Raw genomic sequence first — 22,500 nt, forward strand, 5'->3', positions numbered from 1 at the left:
ATATATATATATATATATATATATATATACTCTTGCCTGATTGTGTTATGGTGTTAGTGTGTCAATGAATGGAAATAGGTGTACGTGTATAAGTGACTATGTATTTTCTTTCAAGAATTTCTTTTTTGTTTTCTTTTTCTTTCACTATTTCTATAAATCCGTTTGCTAAACTGTGCCAAACATCTGTAGCGATTATCACAGTTCTTGCATATTATTTGTATGTAATTGCGCGTTGGTCGGCGCATGGTTGTGGCAATGTACAGGTGCGTCTATGTGCGTTTTTCTGTAATTAGATATATGTATGTGTGTGTTTTGGACACAAAGTAGGTCTGTATTTCTTTCATTCTTGTATGTATGTGTAAGTGAAGGCATAACTGCGTACGTGTGTGTGTGTGAGTGAGAGAAAACGTGTGAGCGAGTAAGAGAGAGTGATTAAGTGGAGAGACCGGTGTGTGAGAAGCACCAGAAAGAGAGAGAGCGAGCAAGGAGGAAACAACGCGTGTGATTGAAAGAAAGAAAAGGAGTGATATATATATATGTAGACAAATATAGACTGTTTACAGGTAGATTGACTTTAGATAGCTGTGGAATATTTTTTATATATATATATATATATATATATATATATCACACACACACACACACACACACACACACACAAGGTTATATATACTCATATATATATACACACACACAGGTATATATACATACACATATACACACATAAATATTCTTTTATTCTCTGACTTGTTTCAGTCATTTGACTGCGACCTGTGGACTTATTGTTTGTAAGCCTAGTACTCATTCTATCGGACTCTTTTGTCGAACCGCTAGGCTACGGAGACGTAAACACACCAACATCCGTTGTCAAACGAGAGTGGAGGAACACAAATACATACATACTTCTTTCCGTTTCCGTCTATCAGATCCATTCACAAGGCCTTGGTCGGCCCGAGGCTATAGTAGAAGACACTTGCCCTGGGTGCCACGCAGTGGGACTGAACCCTGAATGTTATAGTTGGGAAGTAAGCCTCTCACAACACAGCCACTCCTGCGCCTATACTTTATATATATTATTAAATAGTTTGCGTGTATACACACACACAAACACACACACACACACAAACGTGTGTATTCTCTTTACCTTTCTACCTGACTACTTATGTATACAGACGCACATATATATATATATCTTTCTATACACACACACACACACACACACACACACACAAAAGACACGCATCTGCTCACTATTAAATGAAAGTGCGTGCGTATGTGTGTGCGAGAATTGTATAGAGAAATTCAAGTTAAAGAGAAAGCCAAGTTTGAAAGTGTGAATGAGTTTAATATGAATTTAGAAAGACAGAAAAAGAATGAGAGAGAGAGAGAGAGAGAGAGAGAGAAAGAGAGAAAGAGAGAAAAAAGACAGTGAAAGGACAATGAAAGGGAAAATAAAATGATAATGTTGAAATGCAAATGAAAGATAAAAAAAGTGAAAAAGTATAAAAAAGAAAGTTTCCAAAGTTAAAAGAAAATATGAAAAATAAGTGTTTTTGTCAGTAAAACAAACACAACTTACATACATACATACACATATGTATGCATATATGTATGTATATAAATATATGTGCATATATATATACATACATATATATATGTATGTAAATATATATGCATATATTTATGTGTACATATGTATGTGTGCGTGAATATATATATATCTGCGTACATATATGTATATATATATGTGTGTATACAGGTATATGTATGTGTATACATATATGTGTATATGTATATATATGCATATATATAGATATATATACGTATATATATGTATACATATCCATATACATATCCATATACATATCTATATATATATATATATATATATATATATATATATATATGTGTGTGTGTGTGCTACGAATGTAATATGCCATGCTGTGAGTTGTATGTCTGATATTATTCGTTGCACTTTGGGTTTGTTGTGTGATTTCGCTTTATGTGGTGCTTTTTTTTATCCTGGTTTTCTCTACAGTAAGTATGTCGATGCGAGACAGAGAAACACACAGCAAAAGCAAGTATAAAATAAAGAAGTCAGTATTAACAAAAACGGAAGGCAAAAAACTCCTCGCCTTCCATCTAAGTAAATACGTTTATATCAGTGTTTATTATTTGAATGTTTTTATGTAAGTTCTCCCTATGTATCTTGTCTTTTGTAGTAGCTCTCTCTCCCTAAGCGTTTGTGTCTAACAAGCAAGGACAAAAATAAAAACAAACTAATAATAGTTTCAAATTTTGCCACAAGAGTAACGATATTAAAATCATAGGGCAAATGGGTTACGTCGACCCAAGTACTTGACTGGTATTATATTTTATCGATAAAAGTAAAAAGCAGGCATCTATGTAATCTACTTCACACCTCCCCTTAAAATTGCTTGTTTTGCGCCGCCAAAATAAGAATTTATTATTATTTGTGGGTAGTGGATTGGTAGAATCGCTTGATTATCAGACAAAATGCTTAGCGTCATTTCTTCCGGCTCTTTAAGTTCTGAGGTCAATTTTGTTTTTTCATGCTTTCCATGGATCGATAAAACAAACTAGCAGCGAAGAACTGAGGGTTGATTTAATCCACTAAACACCCCCATTCTAAAACTGCTGGTTCTGTGCCATAAGCTGAGACATTTCCACAGCTAGCTGAATCGTTAGAGCATCAGAAGAAATACCTTTTGGTAGTTGTTCGTGGTCTTTATATTCTGAGTTCAAATTCCACCGAGCCAACTTTACGTTTCATGCTTTCGACACGATAAAATATAATACAGTAATACCTCGCCATATCGCGGTTCACCTATCTCGGTTCACCTATCGCGGTTTATTATTTAAGCTTACGTCGATTTCTCTATGGTGATGTTTTGTATTTATAACAAAATAAATATATACAAATTATAAAAGTAATAAAAAAAATATACAGTACGGTACTGTATCTACTTCGCGGATTTTCAGCTATCGCGAGGGGGCTTGGAACGTAACATCCGCGATAGCCGAGGAATTACTGTACATGTGAAATATTAGACGCTATAGTATCGATTTAATCTCTTTGCCTAACTTAGAAAAAGTTATTACTTTTGGAGCGGCATACGCTGGTAGAATCGTTAGCATGCCGGACAAAATGCTTTGCGGCATTTCGTTCGTCTTTAGTTCTGAGTTCAAAATTCAGTCGTGGTTGACTTCGCCTTTCATTGATCGCGGTCGATAAAATTACCAGTTGAAAACTGGCGTTGATATATTCGACATCAACCCACCCCGAAATTACTGGAATTGTGCTAAACTTTGAAACCATTACCATTCCAGCGATGGGGAGCTGAATCGTTAGAGCGTCAGAGAAAATACTTGGCGATATTTAATCAACCTCTTATGGATACATCAGCTGGTGCAACGACAATAACAACAACTATTACTACATGAAAACAAGGGATCTGGTAAGCAGCGACACGATCTTCCAGAAAGAGCACCCAACGGACACGCTCCTATGTGAAAAAAAAAATGACAAGCTACATGGGATATATATATTCAACTACCTAATTCCAGCCACATGGTTGTGGGTTCCGTCCCATTGCTGGCAACTTGGGCAAGTGTCTTCTACTATAGCCTCGGTCCAACCAGAGCCTTGTGAATGGATTTGGTAGAGGGAAACCGAAAGAAACCTGTAGCATGTCTGTGTGTGTGTGTGTGTGTGTGTGTGTGTGTGTGTGTGTGTGTGTGTGTGTGTGTGTGTTTGTGTTTCTTTCCCACCACCGCTTGAAAATCTAGTGTTGTGTTGACGTCCCGTAACTTAAAAGTTCGGCAAAAGATGGCGGTAGTAGAAGGACCGGCCTTTAAAAAAATGAAAAAAAAATGTAGTGGGGTCGATTCATTCGGCTAAAAATTCTTCAAGCCAGTGCCCCAGTATGGCCACACTAATGAGTGAAACAGCTAAAAGATGATAAATCAAAGATAGAAGTGAGGATCCTGGCCATGATATCTGTTGATCATAAGTTTGATTGACTAGGCCTAACCTGCTGCTAAATATCCCTACCACCACCACCACCACCACCACCACCACCACCACCACCACCACCACCGACGCCGCTGCTATCACCCTCACCACTAATACAAATTTGTTATTGTTGTCGTTGATAGATCCGAGGATACAAGAATCGGTGGAACGACAGACAATTTGGTTTGTGAAAGTTATGTTTACTTTTTATATTGATTTCAGAGTTGATTTCGCATTAACTTTCATCCTTCCAAAGGACAACAAAATAAATACCAGTAACATATCAGGGACCGAATCAATTCATCGTATGACACGCTGTATAATGCAACTAACAGACGAGCAACGAGTAGCAACATTACATTCAGCATCGATAGCAGCGGCATCTGTTGTTCAATAGACAAAGCGTAGCAGAAGTGGCGGTAAAACGGCATCTACAGCAGCAACGGAAAATATAGCAGCAGCAGCAACAGAAAGCTTCTGCAGCAGAAATAGTAGCATCCAAAACAGCAGCAGTAGCATAATAAACTGCAGCAGCAACGAAAACTGCGATATCAGCACCAAAAATTGCAGCCTCAGCACCATAAATAGCAGCAGATTAAACCAAAACAATAGAAATTGCAGCTAAACACTGACGACAAATGTTCATGAATCAACGAAGGGACCTGTACGTGGTCGCTCAACTTCCTAGAAATAGCAACGAACTCTACTTGAAATCACTCCGTATTGTTTTCTTAAAAAGGAGTACGCAATACACAATGCATTAACCCCGTGAAAACAAAAGTACTGGATGGTAATGGGTGAATTATTTTTGATCAAGAGCAATAGTAACATCAACAATAGTTGTGATAGCAACAAAACTTTAACAACAGCAAGTGCTGCAGTTGCTGTGACAAGTTCAAAATGAACCTCTTCCTGGTCGCTAGCTATGCTCGAAATAGCAGCAAAATCTATCAGAAATCTTACCCCAACCTTTTAAGGAACGCACTGAAAAATATAGTTGTAGGCACACTGCACATAGGAAATAAAAGACGAGCATGAGCTGGAGTTAAACAAATCAATACAAATCAATGACAAATTCGCTCTGTGGTGTTTCGTCCTGCTAGTAATAATAAATATCTCTCAAATCTTTCTGGCATGTAAAAGACAAAAAAAAGAACAGGACATATTGGATACTGTAGTTCCAATTAAATGTTTAAAGAAAAGATGGTCTGGACATGGTAGGAACACCTTTTTTTTCATAGGTACACTGCATCTGAACTAATTTAGGTCGAAACAACTTTAACAACTGCAATAACAACGTCAAGACGCCAACGACTCTCTACGTGGTAATTCGACCTGCTCGTAATGGCAGCCAAACCTTCCGAATTCAGAAACGTAGCCTTTTTTCCCTACGAGCTTATCAGAAGAGGAAGAGGAGCGTTCGTGACCATTTATAAGGGATTCTTTTCGAAAAAGGTCAAAAAGAGAGAAAAGCAGGATACGTGGCTCGACTGATGTCAGCTGAACGGGCTCTGCTAAAAGTAACTTAAGGTCGAAGTTAGAAATCCAGATGAATCTGAAATCCGGCAGAAATATTTAGGTATGATATGCCTTTGATCTTGGACTTGCGACATCAGGTTTGATCGGGAAGTAAACAGTGAAAAGTGACAGTTGTTGCACTAACCGATATTGTTGTTGCTCTTCCACCTGTTTGTATATTGTTTGTGAAAATGAAGGAAGTGAAGCGGAGTACATGGCACGTTATGAAAAGAAAGCAACATGGGACAGTGTTGGTCTTATGCTTTAGCGACGAGAAAGCTACGAAAATTGTCGAGCATGCTCTTCCGATGAGAGTTTATTACTGCTGTCCTGAACGAGGCAGGGGATAACTGTGATACCTCACAAGGAGTATGAGGAGACTGTCAACTCGATTTCAACATCCTACTAGAACTGGTGGGAACGCAGAATGGAAGTGCAGAGACTCAACCTTAAAAGTATGCGATAGATCACTAACATTATTTGGAGAGAAAGGATAAGTGTTTCTGTTGTGCCTGTAATTCAAAGGGTCCTGCTACATCTTCTGTTGTTGCTACTGTTGTGTTGGCTGCACATTCGGGTTTACTTTATTTTATCCCCTTGTGGTTGGTGCTACTGAAACAGGAAGTAAGAGTCAGAGAAAGTTGTGGTGAAAGAGTGAAACAGGGTCGCTACCACTCTCAGCCGGAGCCTCGTGGAGCTTTAGGTGTTTTCGCCCAATAAACACACACAACGCCCGGTCTAGGAATCGAAACCGCGATCCTCCGACCGCGAGTCCGCTGCCCTAACCACTGGGCCATTGCGCCTCCACGACCTGCATAGTTAATATTAATAAAATGTAAGGCGGTGTGCTGGCAGAATCGTTAGCACGCCGGACTAAGCGCTCGGCAGCATTTCGTCCGTCTTTACAATCTGAGTTCAAATTCTGCTGAGATCGACTAATAAGTACCAATTGAGCACTGGAGTCGATTTAATTGACTTATCTCCTCCTCCGAATTTGCGGGCTTTGTACCGAAATTTGAAATCAATATTCGTAGAACGATGATTGCATCGTTCACGGCATGGAAGAAAACGATAAGAAAAGGAACTTGTCAGCAGGTTAGAAGAGCAATGCGCTTAGCGGCAAAAATGGCGCTCGATGGTTTCTCTGATTCGGTGTAAGAAGGTTGTGTAGTGAGAGCTAACGCTCGTGCTATTTCATATGAGATAACGAAAGCCGTTTAGTGGATCCCGGTTTGTAGAGATGCGATGATGTGATAGTAAAAACACAATCCGGACCATGGCGGGGTGCTTTCTATTCGAATCCTCGCAGATGTGTTTATTCTTCCTACAGCATTTGGACCAGCTGTTTGGCTGTAGTGATGACCTCAAGATGGCGGAACTCAGTGCTCGCTTGCCGTAGCCTGAAGTTTTCAACTGAAAGAGGAGAATCTTTAGTGAAGCATTCCCCCCCCCCTATTTACTGCATCACGTATGTTCGGTATTAACAAGGGATGAGCCATAAAGAAAGTCAGTCCATTTCTGAATCATAAAAGCTGGAGCTTATCTCTACTTTCCAGATTATGAATTGATTAGAGCCCATATTCTTTCTTGGATATGACCCTGGCCTATCGCATATGGCTTTTCTCCAAGGAATAACATAATAAATGCGATACTGAAAGAGAATCACGTTTCAAATCGACAGAGATGCTGAAGTGGTAACTGTAGACGTCTATACACGGATAGAGCCACTCGAAAAGCTAAATAACAGCTACAAGAATAACAATAGTAACCGTAATATCAACATCAATAAGGATAGGATAACCAAAAACGGCAGCAAAAGCAGTAACATAATTATTCACCACTTCATCAACAACAGCAATAACAAGAGAATCATCACCATCAGTATTATCGTAACTATCAACAGTACCAGCTCAACAACAATAACAACGGCAATAGTAGAAATGTTGTAATAACAGATACAACGGCAGAAAAGTAACTTATGACAGCGTGAGTTAACAACAACAACAATAATACAGTAACGACAACTGTAGCGACAATAATTCTGGCAACAGAGCGCCAACAGCAGAAGCAACAAGAAAAAATAAACGAACAAACAGGAGCAGAAACAACTATATGGTTGCAACAGCAGCAACACAGCTGCAACAACTACTGCGGCAGCAGCAGCAACAGAAGTGGTCATCTAAGTAGCACCCCATCTTGCTACTAATAACAAATATTTAGTATACAAGCATTTTTAAAGAAAAGACTGCAACTGTGCACATGTATATAACCACTTGCATCTTTCATTGAAATATAACCTGATAAGTGCCATGCACGAAACATGCGGCCCAAATGTCACATTTTAACTTCTGATGATGAATAACAATGGTTTCAAATTTTGGTACAACGCCAGCGACTTTAGGAGGAGGGGTTAATCGATAGCTCGATCCCAACGCTCGACCAGTTCATATTTAATCGACTCAGAAAAACTGAAAGGCAAAGTCGACCACTTCAGGAGTTTTTATCTTAGAACGTTAAGAGTCTGAGCAAGTGCTACTATGCATTTTGTGTGATGTGTTAATCATTCTGCAATCTCGCCGACTTTGTAGTAGTTGTTACCAGGGGTTTATAATCTAGTAGAAGCGTTAGAGTGTCGGATAAAATGACATGCGATATTTGTTTCGACTTCTTCCATTCTGAGTTCAAATCCCACCAAGCCCCGCTATGCCTTTCATCCATTAATAGTAATTACAATACATCTGAATTACATCTAAAGTATTAGGCTCAATGGTACCGACGACCTACTTCTCTAAAATTTCTGGCTTTGTGCTTATATCAAAACCCCTTATTTTGGCTACCGAATAACTCCAAGTTAGGTCTGTTTTATAAGTTCATAATTAAAAGATTTCCAGGGTTGACCTTCCTGTCATTCTTCCAGACTTAGTACATCTACCAGTCAATTATATATCGTTCCTATTTTTCTTATGAAGGCAGGATGTGATTTAAGATAGATTTGGTAGCTGTACCTTGCAGGTTGGTGGAGCAAATAGATGCACCCCAGCGCGGTGACAAGAAAAAAAGTAATCAAATATTCATTCTTGAACTATCGGTTTTGAAAGTTTCATTGATTAAAAAAAAAAAATTAAGTATATAAATAAAATTTGAAACTATGACAATACTATAAAAATATAATAATGAAAATATCGAAATTCTGAATAAATAGTATACATAAATAAATAGACCAGATTGCATAAAATAAATAAATAAAATAAAAATGAACAAAAGAATTGCTTTGATATTCATTTCTGACGAGGACTAGATCTTAAGAAAGATAAAAATCATTGAAACAGACGACAGACGTAAATACAGCTGTTTACGTGCTTTTATTCACAACAGATTTTATTTTGTAATAAAAAATAGTAACGTTTTTTTTTTCGATAATACATTATACTGTAATCTATATACTATATAATGGGTTAAGTGAGTATAACTTTATATATATATTTATATATATGTATATATAGCCTTTTATGTCTATTTGTATTCATATGTCTACGTTTACATATACATGATCACAAATATTTATATTTGAAAGCACATACCAAATTGAAAAATACGCACGCACACATACATTTATCTCTCTCTATCTGTATACGTATACGCACACGAACACACGCAAACCTACTGGCATAGTCGTCATAAACAAGGGCGTATGACCTTGCTGCATGCTTCCGCTACTTGTTTACACCGCATTGGTGTCGCAGAGCAAATCAAAATGTCCTCTATGTCCCTCTCACGATATTGACCCAGCAGAACATGGAAGAAGTTCAACTGAAAGTTGAGCGGGTTGTACATGCATTAAAGCTGGTAGATATATTCAGCCGAGTAAATTGGAGCAACGTATTATTTAGTGCCTTGCTTAAGGACACAACGATTGGCCCGGTTGAGGAACCGTACGCACAACCATACGATCGTGTATCACACACACACACGGACACACACATTTAACGGGTGTAGGGAGAGGTCTTGACAGATGATGCAAATCAGACGGGTAATCTATTACCATAGCACAGAATGCAGTGATGACTAGGGAGTTTGCTGATGTTTGGAAACTCCAATTGTGTCCAAACATGAATGAAACCTTAAGTGTAGTTTAAAATCACAAGAAAAACAGACGAGTGAGTTATCTGTTAGCGCTACAATTGTTTCATTATAAGATAAAGCCAAAGCAACACCATTCTCCGCGAAGGTTTGGGAATTAAAGGACAAACTATCGATTTTTATTTAGTATGGGGAATCACTAGATACATTAATCCTTATGTTAGTGATAGGTATTGTGGCAATCTCCGCTGTTTCGAGTTGCTGGGAATCTGAAAATATGCGGGAGATGCTATTAATAGATCTGATTAAAGATCAAATGTCCACATTTTATCTGTAGATCTTTTTAAAACTTTAAACCTATTCTATAAGTCGGGTGGTAGATACGTATCTATAACCATAGAATATAGACCTCATGGATTATATTTAGGTAGCCTATCCTAAAACTTATCACTAATTACAGGATTATATTTAAGCTACTTTTGAGTACCCTTAGTTTTAAAGACGTACACTGATGATTGTAATTTTATATAATTTACAATCTAATGACTTTAATCAATTTCCTTCTAATCTTGAGTGGTATCTTTATAATATTTGCTTCATCCTGCCTGGTTATGGTCTTTATAATTCTGTATAAACCTTATAAATTCTTTGAATAATTTCTTAATACTCCTCAATATTTTGAATTAGTATTAACAGCGATCTGTTCAATTTATCTAATCTAAATGTGACAATATTGCGTTATAGAAATGTTGGGATTTATGGCTTTTCGTCTTTTATTGAATGCGGCTATCGGTTCTGTTTTGTCCTTTCGTATTAATTCTAGCTGTTGTGACTCCTATCTTCATAACGCCAGTATAACTGCTCTCTCTCCCTCTCTCTCCCTCTCCCTCAGGCGGCGAGCTGGCAGAATTGTTAGCAAGCCAAGCAACATGCTCGTCGACATTTTGACCGTTTTTACGTTCTGAGTTCAAATTCCACCAAGGTTGGCTTTACCTTTCATCTTTTCGGGGTCAATAGGATAAGTACCAATCGAATACTGGAGTCAACTTAATCGGCTTAAGCCCTCCCCGAAATTGCTGGGCTGGTGCTAAAATTTGAAACTAATATAATTGATCTCTCTAAATTTCAATATTTAACCGACGCATTTTTATCTGTTAATACCGATTATTGCCTACACTACTTTCATTAGTCTAGTGTACACATTCACTCGTTTATGTCAACATTGTCGATTACATTTTTCCCATTATGTTTCTATTTAAATATTATATGTTAAAGAAACTGACACTAATTATTGCTATCTCTATATATTAATTATTTCCATTCCCTTTCTTTTCTTGTATTTTCATCTCCCTCTCCTCTCAAATTTCGCTGAGACCTTTGCTACTTTCTTTTTTTCTCATTAACTATTTTCCCTGAGTAATAATTAGCTGAATTTCCCTTAATCAAAGCTAATATTCTATTAGTTCTGCAATAATTAATCGGTGCACCTTAATCAATCTGAATTAAATAAGCGACTAAGTAACGTTTGAATTTATGAACAATATTACCCATTTGATGTACTAAACGATATAACTCGGAAATCGCGATACACAGATATTGTTTTAAGATTTTGTCCAAAACGTCAGGGAGGTCGCTGGTAATTTTACTCTTTTTACTGGATCGCAACGCGCGTTTCCACAAATCACGTATTTCTTGGAAGATTACAGCACGATCCATAATATCCAGGGATATTAGGTGGATCTTAGTTCATGCGTTCATTTCATCAGGGGATATGGTATTAATTTTGGAAGCAACGAATATATAACTGAAATACGTTTATCAATTTTCATCAACCAAAAGGTTCTTTGGGCCATGTGGACTGTTCTATGAATAGAAAGTATAATGTATATATATACACGCAATTATATGAGAGTTATTGGTATTCAGAAGACCCAAGATGGCAGGTAAGGCTATGTAAGTGCCACGGGAAGACCGAAGTTAGATTCTCGGTTCGATAACAATATCAGTGAGAAGTCTAGTTTGGATTTTGTGTGAGCATATATATGTTAAACAAAATGAGACAACAAAGTCAAGGCTGTGTGGAACTTGTAGGATATTTATAAAGAGAAAGGTAGTCTTACAGCTGTTTCTAGGATATTAGAGGATATCTGTTCATCGGAGTCGATATGAGAGTTAACTAGAAGGAAATAGTAGAGTTCAATGTGAGGAGTTATTTTGGAAAAGGATGGATATAAGAAGTATAAAGGGATATATATATGTGTGTGTGTATGCGTGTTAATAAAAAAAAGGAGGAAAAACACAAGAAAAAAACAACTCGAGAAAAATAAACAACAACGCAAAGTATTAGCAGACGCTCGGGGAAGGAAAAAAAAATGTAGTTTTACGTTTCGAGCAAAGCTCTTCGTTAGAAACATTAGACGGAGGAAAGTACAAAAGAAAAAGAAGGAAGGAAAAATCGCCAACGATCCACATGTGGTTACATTTTGAAATATATATATAAACATAATAGAATGATCAGTCACTGTGGACCTCAGTTATATGGGGTGGAAGGCATGTTTCTGCTTTGGTGCCACGAAACTGTAACGAAGACCTTGAAATAAAATCACGAAGATACCCACCATAGATAGATCCAAAACCTAAAGAATTCAAAACGGAGCTTCTGGATATAATATTGACCAGTACGTTCTGTAAATCCTCAACTTCTTTTGAAGGGTAACTCAAAGCAGATAGCATAAAACAAAAACCATAGAAAGCTGTTATTCTCAGACAAATCTAAGAACTTTTATGAAGTAGATGATAGGTTATATGGACAGCTCCTAAATAATAGCATTACACAAAATTATATGAAAGCAAGCCAGAAGCATATAATGATACAATACTGCATAAAACATAGCTTTAATGACAGAGTAGAGACACTAGCAAAGCATAATGCTCTTATCGTGATCAGGGATCACAAGAATAATTTTGCGTCTAAATGTAAATCTAGGTTAATAAATCATAATTTGATATACTGTCTATTTATTCCTTCATATCTCTTTATTTCTTTCTTATTTTATTCCTTACTCTTTCCATCTTAAATGTAATGGCAAACCAGCTGTATAATGAATATAATAATAGTTTAACGCTGAAAGGAAGAATAAGGAATAAAGTGTTCTAAGTTACGTACAATGATCCTTTGCTTTTTTTTGTTATTAAGGAAAAGCAAAGAGAAGAAAGAATAGAAGAAACGGACAGTGTGTTCTGTGGAACGCTATTACCGATTTAGGCTGGATATATGGCATTATGTGGAACCCGACATCGAGGACGTTGTTGTTCCCAAAGATGTCAAATAAATAAAATAAAAGAAACAAAATTCATTTCTAACGACAGAATCAGTATTAGTTCAAAATAACATTCCGTATAGCTTACTTATCGTGGCTACAAATATGGCAGTTTGGGGAATCTCTACAGTTTTGTGGATTTCCACGTTAAATATGATATATTTGAACTAATAAGTATAATGTATGTTGAACTAATAATAATAATTGTTTTACCCAGCCCGCAGGCTACTTGCGACACCAGTGATATGTTAATCACTTTTTTCTCTATCAATTGAAGCTAAATTTGTTTAAGAAATTGGTTGTTTGTGGATACGTGCTACTGATGATGCGCAAAGAAGAAATCAGGATTTAGCAATTCTACCACCGCTACTGTACGCTTTTCATCTGCTGCCCACACACTTCTGTGATGTCTATACGAGATGCTGACTAGAGACTAATACTGCAGTTTTGTAGCTTTTTAGAGTACATCAGCATTAAGATATACAGAAATTTATAAAAAATAGAAAAATTTCTTTCTAATGATTATCTGCTCTAGTTGTCTGCGAAAGAAGTGCAATATATACATCATCTATTTTAAATTGACATTTGTAGGAAAAATCTATGTAGACGGCACAATTAATACAGTTCACGTCCAACTTCCCAGGGAAATATATTTAGTGTTTTGTTATCAGAGTTATTTTAGAATTAGCTTTAAGATAGAACAGCCAATCATAATGGCAGAAGGAGGGGAATATGTAATGTTATTAGCTGACAGTTTAATATAAAATTGATAGGAGAAAAAATCCGACATTTTGTTGTGAACTTTCTTTTGTTATGTTTATTGCTTTGTTCCCGGGTCATCGTTGATCAAATCAAATTGACCTATGAGCCAAGACTCTTCATCTAGAAGCGTCACACCGTTCTACATATCCTGTACTACTTTATGCAATATTCGCTATTTTAAGCATTTGATATCTTATTTTCTATATGATATGCTTGCTACATCATTTAATATAATTTTTTTTCGTTCTCGAGCAATGCCAAGCTAATAAGGGCAGGTTTCCCGGTTTCAGTAGACGGGACGCCAATCTGTCGCAGGATTACTCATTTTCCTCAGCTGAGTGGACTGGAGCAACGTGAAATGAAGTCCTTTGCTCAAAAACACAACGTATCACCCGGTTCAGGAATCGAAACCACAATCTTACGTTCATGAGTTCAAGACCACTCAGCCTTGCGCCTCCACTCGTTAATATCATACCTACATAAATTTTATCACCTATGTTAGATATATTTTTGTTGTCTGTTTTTTTCTCCTCCAGACTCCATGTTTCTATACATGAATGCGTTACTTCTTTTCTTTTATACTTCTATATATTCCATAGATTCTTTTGAGCCATCTATGACTGTCACTCCACCTGCTTGAAATAAAGTATACTACCTCACGCGTTATATACTAACTCGAGAAACGGAAAGCCTTCGTTTGACAAATATCTCTTAACACTTGTTTCATTCATATTAACATCTGCGTAATTTTAACCTTGCTGAGAATAAGAACCATATTTTTTAAGTCTTCACATAGTAGTGGCTCTGAGAAGTAGAGGTCAGCAACCTCAACTATCAAATTTTATCGTAGAAAGACCTGCTAGTTCAAGAGAAGTTAGCTTGAAGCTATGAATATTTTTTGGCATCCAAAAATCGCATTAACGGAGACAATAAATTACGAAGTAAGAAAAAAAATCCAAACTAACGAACCAACTTAACCGTTTATATCCAAGTGGACGCAGCTATAAATATTAACACGGATTAAAAAAAAAAAAATGTTTTCGCAGTTCAAAATGTAAATAGGTTTGCTTGATGAGAGAGAGCGGGGAGAAAGTGTAATGGAGAGCGAGGGGGAGAAAAAGAAATGTAGATACAAAGATAGATAGAGACCGAGGGTTACATTAGTCGAAACGGTTTGCACGTCTATAGATACAAAAAATTCCTGGTTCAAATCCCTGCTTATAGCATTCATATATAACCTTTTTATCCATTCAAAATCCACTTTTTTTCTTTCTTTTAAAGCAATATATGTTTACAACAGTATGCATTTGTGAAAAACAAGACATTGTCTTTTAGCTTCGATGATATTTGAAACCCGTATACAAACTTTCCGATAATAGGAAATTTATTTGTACTCAAGCGTATTTCATAGAATATATATATAGATAATCATGTGTGTGTACGACTATGTATTTATATATACATATGAGTAGATTTGCATATATCCCTAGTTGTGTTTGAACGTACAATGCATATATAAACAGACACACACAAATGTGTGTGTGAATATATATACATTCACACAAATGTGTGTGCTTATATACATATATATACACACACAAATGTGTGTTTATGTATGTATATATATATACAAACACACACATATACATATATATGTGTATTTACTAACTTAGAATATTCCTATATGGCAATACGCATATATATATATATATATATATATATATATATATAATAAGGGTTAAACGCAAAGCCTAATCTGAAGAATTTCTTCTGTGACACGAACAAAGTGTTCCAAGATAAGACGTGGTATGCAAATAGGATCAATCTGTAATCAAGTCACCTGTATATACAATGCAACTGGCGCCATTGTAGGAACAAGCACATCTGTATGTAGTCTCTGTGAGAAATAGCTAAACTTCAAAATAACTAATATAGCCATAGATTCTTTTTAAAAACGCATTTGGTAATAACCTATCTGATTTGGTGTAGGTCAACTCCGACCATAAACTAAAAAAAAACAACCACCTAATGTGGTGCTGTATCATGGCCACAGTTCACTGACTGAAACAAGTCAATAATATAATATCAAAGTTGCCAAGAAGGTCCTTGTTTGGTTGAAAAAAGAAACGCTATGTGTTTAGGATAATGCAATTCTGCAAACAGGCTCTTAACCAAAAAAGTGGACGATCATAGTTTGAACAGCTCCCTCTATATCTCCGTTCAATAAACCAACATTACTGAATCAGCAACGAAAACCAGTGGAGAAACAGGGAGAATCCATTCATCTGCTAAGAATACTAGTCACTTTATTAGCTTTGATATTAAAGTGGTTAGAATATACGGTGTAAGTCAAAAGTCAGGTACCAAAATTAAAATGAAATGCGGGGAAACCTCTCCCGTATCTTTTTTCCTCATAATCTACAATTTCAGAAAACCTACGCAGCCGGAGAAATTGCATATTTTGGCACACTAACTAATTTTCGATTATTCTGTAGGTACGCTTCACACACTCGCGCGCGCGCATAAATATATTCTTTTATTCATTTACTTGTTTAAGTAATTTGATTGCTGGTCGAAGAAAACAACCCCAGGACCTATTCTTTGTAAGCCTAGTACATATTCTGTCAATCTTTGGCCGAACCGCTAGGCTCTGTTTATCTCAACATCAGTGTGAGAGATAAACACTGACACACACACACACACACACACACACACACACACACACATTTATATATATGTGTGACGGCGTCTTTCAGTTTCCGTCTACCAAATCCATTGACAAGGCTTCGGTCGGCCCGAGGGTGTAGTAGAAGACACTTGCCCAAGGTACCACTCAGTGGGACTGAACCAGGAACCATGTGGTTGGGAAGCAGGCTTATTTCCACACAGCCATGCCAGCGCCTACACACACACACAGTTTGAGAGACAGAGAGACATACCGGTCATCGCTGGAACATGTCCGAGAACATATCATGACCATGCTGACTGATCGAACTGTGAATAAGGGGCACCGTGCAAAACCCATTGCAATAATAATAGATGTCTAATATTCACTCTCCACTGCATTTTTTGTTGTTGCTAATATGTGGTGTGTATGCACAAATCCACAAAAAATTCTGAAGTTTCGGTAGATAAAAGGAATGAAGTAAAAAAAAAATTCATATAAATTATTGCGTATACACATGCACACAAATCTCAGACAATAAATAATTGGGAAATTAAATATTTATAGCTGCATAGATATAAGCCATTATTTACACTTCCCACAAAGACTAACATGAATTTGCTCTTAATATTTTCTTAAGCAGAATTCGAATTCTGACGTGAGTATGGATGATGTCTAGAAGTTTGAGAAAATTTTGTATGATTAAATGATTTATATCCGTAAAGTTCCAAATATATTTTGATACACAAAAATATAAAGTATTCGTATGAACTTTAGTGTGTGTCTAGATAACAAAGAACAGCTGTAAAAGAATATATGTATGGCTATAGAAACTTTCGCCAATATTACTGACGTGCTTCTACACACTTTTCTCTATTATTGTTTTTAGTCTGTGTACTATGCTTTTAATCCTATCTTTTTCGGATCATTTTCATTTTCTTTCAATGACAAATTGTAATCTGAAAAATTTCAAATAATATGCTTTTGATATGGTTTTGCGTGCTGGTGACAAATATCGCGTTCATTATTTTGGATAATTTATAATGAAGTTAGAAGCATTTAAAGTTTGATATTTTTTGCTAATAGATTGTAAACCGCTTACCTTACACTGGAAATAGAAACTCCTTGTTTTCATAACAACTCCGCTTCATTAATCATTTTTAAAGGATGTTGAGAGTCTATGTCTGTTAGAAGAGGCACATGTTTGGAAGGGCGAACCCTTCCGTTCAGAAGTATTATTTTGTTTATCTACTACTTGCTCAGAGTTGACAACAACTAGGTTTTCTAAGGATATGAACTAGGGACTTGTGCGACTGCAGCAGTAGATTATAAAAATATTTACGGGAGGTCTACGCATCCGATTTACTCCGCAATCCAATGAAGACTGGTGGTTCCAGTGGAATTGCTGAAATAGACGAAACAATCTGTTTGAGAAGAAAGTACAACCGGGGCCAAAAGCTACTACCCGAACAGTGAGTTTTTGGCAGCGTACGTCGCAAAACTCGAGAAGTTATTTTCGCCGTACATTCCTGAGATCGTAAAATGCTCAAAGATTGCATTCGCCATTCAGTCCTGTTAGGAAGAGCTATTTAAAGTGACTTGTGGCGTGCATATTTACATATTACTGAGACACCAGGGTACTAATTTCGCCATAGAGCGTTGAGTTTATAAACTCGCAAGTCGGAACCCATATTCAACATGTACAAAGGAGTTGGGTTTGTCTTAAGCGAGGGAATAAACGGTGTTGTGACGCTCACCGTTCTACTGTGGACTTGTATCACCGCTATATTGTTTTATTTAATCATTTTTCTTTTATTGACAGCCTATATGTTTTCGTTTCATTTAGGCTATTATTTCTAGCTGAGGTTCGAACATAAAACCCGTGACTGTGAAAATATTATAATTTATATTCTAATTACACGTTCGGAGTTAAAATCCCGCCGAGGTCGACTTTGTCTTTTATCTTTACGGGGTCGATAAAATTAGTACTAGTTACGCACGGGCGGTAAAATAATCGACTTATCCCCTCCCTCAAAATTTCAGAACGTGTGCCTATTGTAGAGAGGATTATTAATATTCTAAATGTATATAAATATGTCTTCAGGTCGCTGGAAAAAAAAATATTTCATCATTGTTTGCTTTCATTAAATTCTTTTTTAAAAGCATCCATTTAATTTCTACAGTTCCCTTCTTGTCTTCATTCTCAACGACACTGTTGCCATAAAGACAGTTTCGACTTCCGCTTGTGAAGACACTAGATTCATTTCATTAGCAAAACATATATACTACTTTCAATGTTCCTATCTTGTTTGTTATTCATTTTTCAAACTAACGAATGCGATATTTGTCATCAACATGCAAAACTATATCTGTGTGGAAAAGTTTAAAGCAATCCTTTGAGAAATGAAACATCTTCAAATGGGTGGAAGAAACGAAAAAAAAAAAAATCAGCTTTCTTTGCTGTCTTTTTTTAATTGACTTGTATGTTTGCTCTCAGGCAAATTTTTCAAACAACTTGTGGTACAGAGACCACTAAATAATAAGCTCATTATTATAAATCCTATACAAAATAACACCACTTTATAGCTTCTTAAAAAAAGAGATTGGCAAATGTTTTCGAATTTACATTCTAAAACATTTCTTTCACAAAATATTCTTTTAATAAAACATTGCTTTAACTAAATATTCTTTTCACTACATATACCTAGAAATTAAGAATTTATAAGAGGATAAGTATTTATAAGTGATATTTATAACATACCTAAAAGAAACAACCTAAAGACGCTTTTCTCGTGCCGCAATGTTGTAAAATTAAAACTAAAAGTAAACAAAATAGTTATTAAAAATTTCAAATAAGTAAAGTCTTATTTGAAGCTAAAATTTATAATTGAAGTCGAATTCCAAATACAGGAAAATAAAGAAAATCAGAAATAATATATGTTGCATACTAACCTTTTGCAAAGTGAAAATAATAAACCATTAGCGGCGACTTTTCGCAGTTTCAAGTTCTGCTGTGGATAAATATTTCCTGATAAATGAAGAAACATTTTTAAAGATACAGAAAATATTTGAAGCTAAGCTATTGTTATTTTTGCAGAATTCTCTTCAAAGATGAGGGAAATAAACTCCTTCCCCAATTACAAACTCAAACAACCAATGAAATTTCTTGTTTCAATGAATAATATTTCGCTAGATATAAATTAAACTCGTCGCTCGAACATTACACCGTTCTTTCTCTCTTACCTCAATACAGCCAGAGTTCTAATCGCATTTAGATTAGGATGGTATGGATATTTTAGTATTAGGAAGTGATCCAAGAAAGTTAACAGGGTACATAAATATGTAAATTTCAGGAGAAAATCGAAAGAAGAATTGGCGGATGAGTTGAAAGGTGTGTGTGTACATACACATATACACAAATGCTAACAGGCACACATGTATAATTATTTGTACCCACACAGGCTAATTTTCATTGGGCTTAATATTTGCAATGACATTTGAAGGCATCCATTCATGAGTAAAATGCTTACTGATGTACACCTGTCTCCAGAAGTCTTAACGTTGTTTTTATTGAAATCTAGGTGGAAAGGAAAACCATTATTGGGCTGCACCAGCAGAACATGAGATAGATACCTTTTTTTTTATTTTTATTTAAGTGCGACATTCATGTTCCGATTTCAAATAACTAAGATACATTTTGCTTTTCATTTGCCTAAGTTTGACGAAGTAAGACCAATAATGTACCGCTATCGCTAAAACAGTCGCTAATATTCTGAACAGGTGTGTATTTGTGCGCTTGTCATGTGCATAAGGGTCATATCTACAAACAAACCCATTATCCAGATTTAAACTCGGAACGCTAAATGAAGCAACTAAATCAACAAGTTATTTGCTTGGTGTGAACAGATTGAACGCAGTCAACCGTACTCACGAGAGAAACGAATTTTAAGGACATTAAAAATGAATGAATAAAAACTACAAATAAAACCTGTAAATCATGAAATCAAAACCGCGGATGTAAATTAATGTACTCATCCGTACATTTATTGATGACTAAATATGTATGAATATATTCCACTTACCATCTGCAGCTCTTACGATACATATGATATAACGCATTACTGGTATTCCGTGTGTGTGTGTGTGTGTGCGTTTTATACGTGAGTGCGCGTAAATTTGCAGGCGTGAATATGCACTTGGCAATATTGCACTATTAACAGAAGATATCTGAGTGTTATAAACAACACAAACACAATATATTAACACACATACAGGCACACGCGCACGCACACAGGCACACATAGAGAGGCACACACATACACACACACACACCATACATAGACAAGCAGATATATAACTTTATACTTGGATAAAAACATACACGTATAGGCATATATATATATATATATATATATATATATATATATATATATATATATATATATACATGGTGTGTCAGTGAAATATATCCATATAACCATCTATCTATCTATCTATCTATCTATCTATCTATCTATCTATCTATCTATCTATCTATTTGTAAACATAGATATACATGTATACATATTTACCTGCAGGTAAATGTGTATATGTGTATGTATATAAATATGTGGGAGGCGCAATGGCCCAGTGGTTAGGGCAGCGGACTCGCGGTCATACGATCGCGGTTTCGATTCCCAGACCGGGCGTTGTGAGTGTTTATTATAATCTATATATATATATATATATATATATATATATATAACACATATATGTGTATGTATGTATGTATGTATGTATGTATGTATATATATATATATATATATATATATATACATATTGGAACATATGCTTATGTGTGCGTGCGTGTTCGTGTGTGTATGTTCAAAGGAAAGGAAAAACTATCAGATAAAAGGGAAAGCTATTGGACATCTATATATCGCGAAATAATTATATGGGCAAAACGTGTGTGCTTCCCTCTTCTTTTCTTAAGTCTAGGCGATTCTTTCGAAATTTGAAAAGATATGCATGCCCGGTGTTTAAGACAGTAACATGAATTTGTAGAGTTAATTCCTTTTGACACACACACACGCCCGCACACATGCACACACATACACCCATGTATGTATATAATATATATATATATATGTATATATATATAGATCGATGAATGTAAATCTATCTATCTATCTATCTATCTATCTATCTATCTATCTATCTATCTATCTATCTTCTCCTCTCCTTCGTTCCCTCTCTATCTGTCTGTCTGTCTCTCTGTCCGACTGTATGTATGTATGTCATCAACTTATTTTAAAGTACATTTTTGAAAGAATGAAAATATCAATATTTCCCTAAATTATAGAAAAAGTTTAAAAGTTCATTTCTATAATTTAGAAAAAATATGTTTCGAAATGATATTGATATTTTTTATGGTCTTAAAAATGTAATTTAAAATAGGTTGATGATTTTTGTAGCAAGTTAGTCTTCTTGTTTACATATACGTTATAATGATCATAATAATTTGAAAGTGCTGATTATAATCACATAATGATTATAATAATTTGAAAATGCTGATTGTAATCATATAATGGTTATAATATTTTCGAAGAACCGATTATAATCATACAATGATCATAATTATTTGAAAGTGCCAAAGTAATCAAATGATGGTTATATGTTATTTGCTTGTCATTAAAATATTCTTGTATAATTACTGCTATGTTTAAATCATTGATTTAACGTACGTAGCGATAAAAAAAAAAACTAGATTTGCCAATAGTAGGTAAGTATGAAAGTATAAGTGTGTATATATGTAAGTTTGTATGTATGTAGAGTTTGGAGATAAAAGTAGAAATAATCACATGGAAAAGACATTGTATACACACACACACACACACACACACACACACACACACACACACACACACACACACACACACACACACACACACACACAAACACACATATACATACACGTACGTACATACATATGTGTGTGTGTGTGAATGTATATGTATGCTGCATGTATATATATATATTGATAGACACAGTATATATAAGATATATATATGTATTATATATCAAAATATATACATATATACATGTATATATATATATATATATATGTATATATATATTGA

The 22,500-nt window shown here is 35.5% G+C and overlaps 1 protein-coding gene across 9 annotated transcripts in view; it reads right to left on the bottom strand.

Moving 5' to 3' along the window:
- Window positions 1–20,733, bottom strand: part of LOC106868552 (G protein-coupled receptor dmsr-1) — a 185,639-nt gene extending 164,906 nt beyond the window's left edge. For 3 of the 9 annotated variants that reach the window (XM_089362991.1, XM_089362992.1, XM_089362990.1), the window contains exons 1-2: window positions 19,334–20,733; window positions 19,143–19,198 (exon numbers count right to left, since the gene is read on the bottom strand). In XM_089362991.1, the coding sequence (XP_089219117.1) occupies window positions 19,143–19,198; window positions 19,334–19,428 (151 nt within the window). In that variant the 5' untranslated portion in view covers window positions 19,429–20,733. Of the gene's footprint in view, window positions 1–17,483; window positions 17,787–19,142; window positions 19,199–19,333 lie in introns of all 9 variants that reach the window. The other 6 variants (XM_089362985.1, XM_089362988.1, XM_089362986.1 and 3 more) reach the window with 5 other exon arrangements.
- Between the last annotated feature and the right edge of the window lie 1,767 nt (window positions 20,734–22,500).

Source organism: Octopus bimaculoides, chromosome 14 (assembly GCF_046866305.1).
Source record: "Octopus bimaculoides isolate indiv1 chromosome 14, ASM4686630v1, whole genome shotgun sequence".
NCBI lineage: Eukaryota > Metazoa > Mollusca > Cephalopoda > Octopoda > Octopodidae > Octopus > Octopus bimaculoides.